The 12,326-nt window shown below is 30.4% G+C and overlaps 1 protein-coding gene across 1 annotated transcript; it reads right to left on the bottom strand.

Moving 5' to 3' along the window:
* Positions 1-9,712: 9,712 nt before the first annotated feature.
* Positions 9,713-11,800, bottom strand: LOC132040632 (xyloglucan-specific galacturonosyltransferase 1-like). Its single transcript, XM_059431286.1, has 2 exons — positions 10,895-11,800; positions 9,713-10,488 (listed from the first exon to the last, which is right to left on the bottom strand). Exons 1-2 carry the CDS (start codon positions 11,772-11,774, stop codon positions 9,713-9,715), a joined length of 1,656 nt encoding a protein of 551 aa, XP_059287269.1. The 5' UTR covers positions 11,775-11,800.
* Positions 11,801-12,326: the final 526 nt, after the last annotated feature.

Raw genomic sequence — 12,326 nt, 5'->3', positions numbered from 1 at the left:
GAAAAGTAATGTTTGTTTTTAATGTGAAAAATGATACTTTCTCTGTCCTTTTTAATTTGTTTAAAAAAGAATCATATATTTCTATATTTAGAGATAATTTAATTTGAAAGTTCCTCTTTTACCTTTAATGAAATGATTTACAGCAATATAAATATTTATTACTTGTTTTAGACCACAAGTTTTAAAGTTTTTCTTTCTTTCGTAAACTTTGTGTCCAGTCAAAGTATATCATATAAATCGGGACTGAGGGAGTACTATTTGAAAATTGGAGTTGCATTTGGTCATGAATACAAGTTAGAGTTATTTTTTAATTTTTATGAGTGAAAATAACTTTTTGATGTTTTTCAAATTTCGGAATTTTCTTAAATTTTATGGCCAACATGATTTCCATAATTCAACTCTAGAAAAATATAAAAATTGTTCTTGGCCAAAGGCCACGAAATGCTCCAAAATAAGTTTGTTTTCTTCCAGATCTACCCTATTTAGACAAGTAATACTCTCTCCGTTTCAATTTATGTGAATCCATTTGACTGGGCACGATATTTAAGAAAGAGTGAAGACTTTTGAAACTTGTGGTTCAAAATAAGTCTTGAGTATTTGTGTGGCTATAAATCATTCCATAAAGTGAATTTATTTCCAAATTAGGAAAGAGGTCATTCATTTTGGTACGGACTAAAAAGAAAATAGGTTCACATAAATTGAAACAGAGGGAGTATGTTTTGATGTGATCAAGAAACTAAATTAAATACTTATTCCGTCCCAAATTAGCTGTCATGTTTCACTTTTCAAGTGTCAAATTATTTAAAATTTGACTAACATTTTAAAATGTATTTTTTCATTAAATTGACATGAGAAAAGTTGCAACGTGTAGTACTTTTCATATAGTTTTTTAATATCTAAATATTAATTATAAAAGATCAAGCTGATCTAATCTAATTTAGTTTTGAAGATTAGTCAAGTTGACTTTCGAGAAGCGAAGCATAACAAGTAATTGGAGAGTGAGTAGGTACAATTTAATTAAGGATAGGTTAACAAGAATACTTTTTACTTTTTAGGAGTAAGTAAATTTCGTATTGGTTGTGTCCAAAGCTGAAAACAGTATTTAATATGGCTCGGAGGAGTACCTCGTTTTTCATTTCTCTGGTATAATTTGATTCGCCAACGTTAACAAAAAGCAAAAGAGTTATTTATGGTTATATGCTTGTTATTAATAAAAAAAAAATATCAATTGTTTCACAATCTAAAAAGCTGTCATTTTTTTTTTTTTTTTAAAAAGGGACTAAACTATCCTTCCGATTGTATTCCAACTAAGAATTTTAACTTTAAAGTCACAAATTAAAGCAAAAATATATATTACTTTATCATAATTAAATGATATAAATTTATATGCAGAACATATGTATCGCATTTATTAGTTCAGCGCAAAGAGAAAATGATTTCTTCTTGTTTTCACTTTGCTCTAATAGGCTATTTTTATTCTACATAGCAAGACTTCATCTAAATTATTTGATCAAGGGTTATGTTAGTGTTATCGTGTGAACGTATCTTTTGCAAACAATTTGTTTATTTTGTTTACTTACGTAACGAATGATGTGAAGTGTGAACGCACCTACCCCAATCAATCATAACGTTTTGAAATATTATTTGAACCATTTGAAGAGTGGGCATCTGGGCCCTACTTCTGTATCGGAGATGCTGGGAAACAGCCAATTGGGTTCACATTTTTGTATTCAAATTACGGCAATTCGCAGGAATGTCCTTATTTTCGGGTGGTCTTTCATTTTTACCCCTCAAATTGATGGTTTTAATTTTTTTTCTTCGCCCAATATAATGAGGTTTAGGGTTTAAATTTTGACTCGGTAAAAAAAAATTGAAAGGCAGAGTTTTGTAGCAAATTTAGGCCTAAGTTAGGCCTCAGGCAGAATTTTGGATGCAAATGCAGGCAGAGTTTTGCATTCAAAATTCTACACAGTAGAATTTTGCATGCAAAACTCTGCCTTACAAATCCAAACATTTGCCTTGCGAAATTTCCATTTTTTTTTTTTTACTGAGCTGAGGTTCGAACCCAAAACCTTAAGGTATTAGGTGAAGGACAAAAATTTAAAGACCAGCGCTTTTGAAGGACAATTCGTGCAAAAAAAATATATTTTAAAGACTAAGTGGACATTTATTTTAGACCGGAGGGAGTAATTTGAACAAAAAAGTGGCCGAAAATATTCCGAAGTTCTGGGTCCCCTCAGTAAAAAAAAAAAAAATCACAATGCAAGGCTTCCAAAAATTCTGCATTAAAAGTTTGTCTAAAGGTAGAATTTTATGAAATTTTACAAGGCAGAAATTTTTTGTTTTACTCTGCTGGAATTCTGCAAAAGTTAGACCTTAACGCCTAATTTTGCTACGAAACTCTGCCTTGTGAATTCTTTTTTTTTACTGAATCAAGGTTCGAACCGAGAACATCGGGGTATTTTAGGCGAAAGACCAAAAATTTGAGGGACAAAAATTAAATACCACCCCCAAATAAGGGCAATCGTGCAAATTGCCATTTAAAATTCATCTTAAGAAAATACCAACTCCTAAAAAGCATAAATATTTTGATTAAACTACCTTAATTAAATACTACCTGGTTAATATAGTTTTTTGATTACATAAAAACTTACTTATCTAAATAGAGGTAAAAAAATTTAAAAATTAATTACTCCCTATATTTCAATTTATGTGAACCCATTTAACTAGGCATAGATTTTAAGAAATAAGAGAAGACTTTTAAACTTATTGTGTTAAATGAGTCACATATAAAGATAATTATTTTCAAATATAAAAATGATAATTATTTTCAAATATAAAAATGAATCATTCTTTTTTATACGGACTAACGAGAAAATACGTTCACATAAATTATAACAGTGGGAGTAATTCATTCTGAATTGTATAAGTACACACTTATTTTAACAAAAAAGCTAAGTAAACTAGGAACTAGGAAGTACTGCATTGTTTATAACTATCTTCTGGAAGTTTAGGAAGCGACCACACAGAGGCGAATTTAGAATTTTTGGAACATGAGTTTACCACTAAAAAACAAAAAAGAAATTTTTTTATTAAGCGGGAATTGATCGCTAGTCTCCTCAGTAAATAATTCAACTTTCAATCAAGTGCACCATTTAGTCTTTTGTAGTATGTGTTCCAGTAGGTAGTAGTATACTAAATTTAGAAAATATATACATAAAATATCTAATTTTATGGAGAGACTATGTGTTCACGTGCTCTAAAAATAGGGCCTAAAATCGTCTCTGGTCACACAAAGTATTAAAGAGTGTTTTCACGTGTTCATAGGGCCATATTATGGACACAATTCACATTCACGTGTTAAATGATGTTGAGGCAGACGTAATTAAAGCTAAAACTAACATACTATTTCTGTTTCAATTTATGTGATATTTTTCGCTTTTTGAAATTTAAATTGCATAAGTTTTGACCAACACTTTAAGTAGGCGTTGGACATGTGATTTGAAACCATGGTTTGAAGCCATGAGATGAAATCAACATTTGGACATGCATTTCATCTCATGGTTTCAAATTCCAAATCATCTAAAAAGACATGATTTGGAGATTCAAACTATGATTTCAAAATTTTTAAATATAAAACTTGACTCATAAATTTATATTTTGTAAAAAAAAGACCCATAAGTTGGTAGATATTTTTAACAAATACTTACTCCCACCAACCATTTACCAACCTTTATTTATGTCTACCATGTGTGAGGATTATATTAAAGAGTAGTTACATTACTATTCATGTTAAATTTTCTTTTTTATTGAGCTAAAGTTTGATCAATTGTCGTTGTATTTTTTACAAAGGCCTTCTTGTAGCGTATTAATTTTATTATGATATATGACTTGCCCATTTGGTAAGATTGTATAAGAATTGAGAATATTTTGATAGTTTTCACAACTTGTGAATTTTTATGTCAAATCATGATTTCATCTCATGGTTTCAAACCATGTCCAAACGGCTCCTAAGATATACTCTGTTCCAAAATAATTGAGGTTTTAGACTTGGACATATGGATTAAGGAATTTACTTACGCCTAAAATTAAGAGGTGTATTAACTAAAATACCCTTAATTAAGAGGGCCACTGAAACTATAACAAGCATTAAATTTGGTCTTTGAATTAAGAATGTATCAAAGGTAAATTTGGAAAAAAGAACCAAATACCTTCTTGATTGACTAAAACCTCAATTATTTTGGACCAACTTTTAGAGGCTAAATCCTTAATTATTTTGGACCGGAGGGAGTATATTCACCAAATTGATATGAAAAAAGATGCAACTTATAGTACTTTTCATGTAGTTTTCACACACACACATATATATATATATATATATATAAATTTTAATCTTAAAATATTAAGTTAAATTAATCCAATTTAACTTTCAAAATTTAGCCAAATTGATTCTCAAAAATTGAAAAGTATCACATAAATTGAGATAAATGAAGTACATGAGTTTTCATTAGTTTTTTTTTTTTCCTCCAGATTGTGTGTGTGTTAGCTGATTAAACTTGGCTCAGAGTAGACTCAATTGGCATTGGAAGTTTGGAACTATATCAAGATATATCAGTCTCGATTATCTATATTTAACTAGATGGCCTATGCTCGTGCTGCGCACGGGCCCAACACTTCGGATTATAGTGTATCTCTGTATATGTAGTTGTGTTTAGATAGTGATAATATATATATATATATATATATATACTATGTTCAGAATACGATTAATATAACATTTTAGTTTGTGTTCCGTATCTAAAACTTTATTATATTCGTGTTTGCTACTAAAATTTATTAATACTTTTTAAAAGAGAAGACTTGTTTAAAAGAAAACTATTTTCCTCTCTTTGAGATAAAATAATAGCAATATTTAAGCATCAGTTGATACTTTCAATTTTAATTTAATTAATTTAAAGGTGTAAAATACTTATTATTTTTTATCAAATTTTGATTTGGATAATTCTAATTCAAATTATTAAATTAATTTTACATGTTTAAAACGAAACAAAGTAGAAATTGATTTTCTATTTAAACGAAGAAATGCTATTTTTTAATATTTGGTAAATATTCTCGGTTTAGCTCATTTTACTTGTCATATTGTCTTTTGCATGGTTTTTTAAGGAAACGTGAATTAGAATTATAATTTGACTAATTTACCTTATTCATTATTTGATCTTCATTTGATATTAATCTCTTTTCACATTTATTAGAGTAAGAATAAAAATAAAAAAGTAATTAAATTGTATCTTATTTTTTAAATATATATATATTTTAAGTATATTTATTTTAGTAAACATAACAAATAAATGACATGGTGGAATAGCAAATACAACAATTAAATATTTTGAAGAAAAGTAATAATATGGGGTCCATGTTTTTTGTTGTGCAATAATTTCATTTGCTCCCACTAATGGGTTAATATGCGTGTAGAATGAATCCACTATTATTGACTTGATGGGGATACTTTGGGAATTACATGAATATTGTTTGATTTTTTAATATATGGGGTGCACGGTTTTTTTTTTTTTTTTTTTTTTTTTTTTTTACGTTGCCTTTTTTTTTTGACGTTTTTAGTGTGGGGTCCACTTTTTATTTTTTTTTATTTTTTTAAGAGTCACTGACGACGAAGCATGGGTAAACCGATGCTTCTATATAGTAGAAAAATAGAAATATAATAAAGTATTTCTATCTACTTTTTAGAAGAGTTGGTAATATAAAGTATAAAACGTCATTTTTTTGCCCTTAAATAAAAAAGTGAGTGGGACCACAAATGATTTTTTTGCCCTTAAATAAAAAAAGTGGGACCGAAAACACCGACGACGATCTTGCCTCTATAATGGGTTTCTTCTATATAGTAGTAATAGTAAAGTAATACATATAATTTTTTTTATCAAATTTTGATTTAGATAATTCTAATTCAAATTATTATATTAATTTTACATGTTTAAAATGAAACAAAGTAGAAATTTGATTTTCTATTTAAATGAATAACTTCTATGTTTTAATTTTTAGTAAATATTTTTTGTTTAACTCATTTTACTTCTCATGTTGTTTTTTACACAGTTTTTTAAGGAAACGTCAATTAGAATTAGAATTTCACTAATTTACCTTATTAATTATTTGATCTCCATTTAATATTTTTTTTATGACATTAATCTCTTTTCACATTTATCAGAGTAAGGAAAAAAATGAAAAAGTAATTAAATTTTATCTTATTTTAATATATAAGTATTTTAAGTATGTTCTTTGTACAATAATTTCATTTGCTCCCACTAATGAGTTGATACGCATGTGGCAATGAATTCATCATTATTGATTTAATTGTTTGATTTTTTAATATAGGATGCACTTTTTTTTTTTTTTAACATTGTTTGTTTTTTTAATATGGGATTCACTTTTTTTTTTTTTTTTAATATTGCTTGATTTTGTTAATATGGGATCCACTTTTTTTTTCCCGTGAGTTTGGAGGTGGTGGGTTCCACTTTTTTTTTTTTAAATACTGGTTGGTGTTTAATATGGGGCCACATTTTTTTTTTAATATTAGTTGTTGTTTAATATATATGGGGCCCATAATTTTTTTTTTTAAAAAAAAATTGGAACGGACGATGAAAAAGTTGAGCCAACCGGCTCTTCTATATAGTACAATTTTTTTTTTAATATTAGTTATTGTTTAATATATATGGGGCCCACAATTTAAAAAAAAAAAAATTGGAACGGACGACAAAAAAGTTGAGCCAACCGGCTCTTCTACATAGTAATAATAATAATACAAATACAAATTTTGAAGTGGCTAAACGTTAAATACTTTTGTAATTGCCGACTTTTCCTTAAAGCAACCGTAGTGCTATTTGTCTGCATGTCCCTTTGAATGCTGACTTTTACTTGAGCCTATTTTTCCTACGTGAATTGGGTCAAAAATAGTCATCAAAATGGGATCGGCCCATGAGGCCGGCCCAAATCTATACACTAATTGAACTCAGATGAAAAGGACATACAATGGCCAACACGCCAAAGTAATACCACATTTAGCCCACATTTGGGCTTAATACCGTGAGCTAGCCGGCCGGCCCAAACTATTCCCAAGCGCTGCTAGCCCATCAGCCCAAACGCCTTTTTGAAAAGAAAAAAAAAAAAAGACTTTCCGAGATCAACATTTTTTTTTTTAAGTGGCAATTCAAAAAGTCTCCACTAACATGTATAATATGTGTATACCTATATAGTGATTGAACTTTCAAAAAATATTCTAAAACATGTATAATATGTGTATATTTATACGTTGATCGAGCCTTCAAGAAATATCTCAAAACACTTGTGACGACTTTTAAAAGTCGCCACTAAAGATTCGCTGCGAACTTCCGTTTATTTTTCTATCTTCTACTAGGGATTAAAAAAGAAGAACTAAATAAATAAACTAAAGTAACCATCATCGAAAACTTAACAAACTAAAATATATCAACTATAAACTAATAAAACTAGTAATCATACATTAATTATACATTTATTAAACATAAATTATACGTTAATTATACATTTTTTATACATAAATTATAAGTTAATTATACATTTATTATACACATATTATACAATAATGATGCAGTTTCTATACGTATGATACATATTCTATACATATACAGTAGTGATATATATTCTATACAACAATGATACGGTTTCTATACGTATATGTATGATATATTTTTTATACGTATGATACACTTTCTATACAAGAATGATGCAGTTTATATACACTTTCTATACAAGAATGATACAGTTTATATACATATGCTAGAATTATCTACACACTTTCTATACAAGAATGATACAATTTATATACACTTTCTATACAAGAATGATACAGTTTATATATTGCATATGTATGATATATTGTCTAGACGTATGATACACTTTCTATACAAGAATGATAGAGTTTATACATAAATTATACATCAATGATACATTTTCTATACTTATGTATGGAATATGTATAATATGTGAATCATTAGTGTATAATCAATGTATAACTAATGTATAATATATGTATGATTAGTGAGTATACGTTGATGATACATATTATGTATGGAATATGTATAATATGTGAATCATTAGTGTACAATCAATGTATAATGTACATACTAATGCATAATATATGTATGATTAGTAAGTATACGTTGATGATATATTTATTATACACAAATTACATGACAATTATAAAAACCTATGATACATTTTATATACATATTCGGTAGGAATACATATTCTATACAACAATGATACATTTTTTATACGTATGATAAACATTTTCGATACATAGTTGATCTTCAGTGGTTTTTACCCAAAAAAATCGATCTTTAGTGGCAACTAAAGCCACCACAAACAGTCCTTTTTTTGGCAGCGGACTTTTAGTGGCGACTAAAGCCGCCACAAAAGATCGTCTTTGGCTATACTTTGGGTTTGGAGAAACATGGGCCGGATGGCCCTTTATGTCCTTTTCCCAACATTCCAATTTGTTGATGCGCTTTCTCACTAACCTTCAATTATTTAAGCACTTTTCTTCAACCTTCACAATCGTTGGAACACTTTCTCTCCAACATTCCAATTTGGTTGATGCATTTTCTCATCAACCTTCAATTGTTGAAGTACTTTCTCTTCAACCTTCACAATCGTTGGAGCACTTTCTCTCCAGCATTCCAATTTTGTTGATGCACTTTCTCATCAACCTTCAATTGTTAGAGCACTTTCTCTCCAAACTTCACAATCGTTGGAGCACTTTTTCTCCAACATTCCAATTTTGTTGATGCACTTTCTCATCAGCCTTCAATAGTTGAAGCACTTTCTCTTCAACCTTCACAATCGTTGGAGCACTTTCTCTCCAACATTCCAATTTTGTTGATGCACTATCTCATCAACACCCAATTTATTTTTTGACCAACTTCTCTAACTTTTAGAGAAGATCGTTCCTTCCCTTGGTGCTATATTTGTTTGCTATCTTTTTAAACCTGCAATATTTTCTCAATCATTCTCAGCATGATTAATTTTTATGCATATATTACTGGCCCGATGTTTGCCAACATATATAATTTTTGGCCACAAGGGCGGCATATATGGGTTATAGCCGCCCGCCGGCAACGGAAGCTCTTTGATTCTCTACAAGGAACGTAGAAGCTCTGATACCAATTTGAAGAAAAATATTTTATTGATAAACTATATAAATCTCTAAATGCTCTATATAATCTCCACAATCTCTTTTGTTTTCTCTTGTTATGAAAATAGCTAGTAGCACCTCCATTTATAATAATATGAAGCCTACTTTAACTCAAAACATGAAAACCTATTCATATACTAATTTGACTGTAAATCCTAACTAGACATGAATTAAAATATCATTGTGCATATAGCCTATAGGTCAACTATTACTTCATACACACGCACAACTTAAACATTTTTTGCAGACTTCCTTTCTTCACTACTGTTTGGAGTTTAGTCTAGTTTTTACTCATGACAAAGAACTTAAAAGAAAACAAAAAAGTACTTGAGTCAGAAGCAGTGAGCATGTAAAATGATTAGAATTTCTATTCCCCATGGAGACATGAAAATCTCCTGGGTTTCCTGGTACAAAAGTAATAAGACATGTGATTAACCGAAGCAACAAAACCAACAATAAATATATTTAGTATCATAATTCCAATCTAGTCAACCTTTCAATCAGATTATTCATTGTAATATCAAATGCATCTTGGAATTTCTCCAGCTTAGATTTCGGATCTCCGTACACCAATCCAGGCAACAATTCATAAATTATATACCTTCTCATATTTTGTCTTTCCCTTGCAGTAATTTTCATGAGCCTTTCCATAACATTGACTTTCATGTTCCTCACATCTTCTTGATCGATGAAAACAGAATATCTTTTATGATCTTCCGGTAAATGCCAAGGATATTGATAGTATGCTGTAAACGGATCAAATATTACCGGTATACAACCGGATATCAATGAATCAAACACTGACTTTCGTGTTGGACTATCACCTGGTGGTTGTAAACAGAATTCAGAATCCATAAACAGCTCGATGATAGACTCTGGTTGATCACATGCACCCGAACTACAATTCAAGAATTTGCATTCCCCGGTTGAAATGCATTGGTTGATCAAGATTGACCTAATGCTTTCGAGTGCATCAGGCCTTGGTGCACCAGCAAAGCTCACTAGGCTTTTGCGGTTTTCCTTGATGAGTTTTAACTGCCACGTTATTATGTCATCGTCCGATTGTGGATGGAAAAAAGTTGGATGAGGTATCCCTATGTCGTTAAGGTGCCACGGTTGTCGTTCTATCAAAAGCTTGACTGGATTCTGCATTTCGTCTAGCTCCAAGAACCTACTTCCCCAATTTGAGTTGCTATACCTCCTGAAGTCCCAAGAAATTTTTCCAAGAACAAAGACATGGTCTTTACCTGCAGAGGCGAATGTAACTCACGTGTTATAGGTTCAACGAACCAATATTCTCGACACATAACATAATTACACTTCTGGGCTGCTCAAAGAATAGTAGTCAGCAAATATATAGGATTTGTATATTAAGTATAATATACATACAATATACATATAATATACAAAAAATATACATAAATATACATATAATATACATAATCAGTATAGGTTTTGTATAGTTTGCCTAGTGCCTGTAATTAATTGCGACCGAAGGCCAAAAATGAAAAAAGACCTAACATAAATATACATTAAAACCACTAAATTTCAACAAGGATTAGGTTTAGAGACCATAATATCAAATACGAGTTCAATACCACTTTAAAAGTTTGAATCAATCAAATTTAAATTTTGAATTCGCCTCTGTTTTACCTGATCTCTTAAACCAAGTTGGCTGCGTCTCGAGCCACTTTGCAAGTTCTAGCCCCAAAGAGTCCTTGACATCATTTGACACATTCTTGAAATGCCATCTCAAAACATCAAGTCCACCATAGAAAGGCACATAAAATAGCTCTGCTTCACTTTTGTTCTGTACTCTACAAGGATGATTCATTACCCTTGAGTGAAATATCAACTCCAATGAATACTGATGAGTTTGGTACCATCCTTTTCCTAGCTTTTGTACTGGCTCACCCATTGCATCGTTGCTGAAATAATTGCATAAATCAACCCATGGAATCATATCAGCACATTGAGACACCAAGTCTTTATTGAACTTTGTTGGCAATTCATACACATAAATTCCCCTACCATCACATTTTGTCACGTTATGGTTTTGGCTCGTTGATGATGTCCATGATCGATGCACCTCTAATTGATCCTCCACGTCGTTATAAGCTACTAGCAATTCCTCGTCGCTTTTAACCATGCCATTTCTAAAAGCATGGTACCCTGGTGGGATCGGTATGCCAAGACGTGTTGATTTTTGTTGCAAGTCATCGATAAACTGTGTTGTAGTACCGTTAACGGATGGGAAACTACCATTTGAAAGGGAATTTTGGACATCAAGATTTGATTGAGTGCCAGCAGAAATGCAATAAAGATCATTGAGTTTACGCGATTGGAAGCAAAGATGAATGATTTTACCTGAAATAATGGTGGACGAAGACGACCATAAGAAGATTAGAAGCAAGAAAAGGATTGTAATAGGGATGAGAAATAGAAGTTTAGCTAGGATAGAATAAAAGAAGCTGCCAAGTTCATTAGCTTCTTTTTTGGAAAGCTTTGTTTTTTTCTTGGAAAAAGAAGTCATCTTGATTGTAACAACGATTTTCTTGATCTTTTCTTTTCTAATAAACTGGAAATGATGTTCTGTTAATTTTGCCTCACCAAGAGAATTAATTAAGTTGACTGAACATGGACGCACGTAGTAGCTAGCATGCCAAATACCAATATTGAGGGCACGTTTATAGGATCCATCAACTTATTTATTCAAGAGGGAACTTAGAGCCAGTTTTTCCATTTCAAATATTTTAGTCACTACCCAGTCTAATAAGTGTCAAGTATTTATTCAGTGTACATAGTATACATTCTCTTTGTTCCTTTTTTATTGGTATTGACTTTTTTTTTTTCCTTCTAAAAGTTTAGCAAAAATTATTTTTTTCTACATTTTTTGTGAGATGGCTAGGCCGGAGAATTAGGACGAAGGAGAATTAAAAAGAAAGTATTTTAGTGAAATCTGGCCGGTTCATTATTTTCTTTTCTGTTGAAATATTCCATATTCGAAATCGACCGGCTCAATATTCATGTTGAGCACGCTCACTAATAGGGTTAAAATACATCTTGCTAAAAGATTTTCTATTCT

Source organism: Lycium ferocissimum, chromosome 12, assembly GCF_029784015.1.
Source record: "Lycium ferocissimum isolate CSIRO_LF1 chromosome 12, AGI_CSIRO_Lferr_CH_V1, whole genome shotgun sequence".
Classification (NCBI taxonomy): domain Eukaryota; kingdom Viridiplantae; phylum Streptophyta; class Magnoliopsida; order Solanales; family Solanaceae; genus Lycium; species Lycium ferocissimum.
This window is presented reverse-complemented; position numbering and strand designations above follow the sequence as displayed.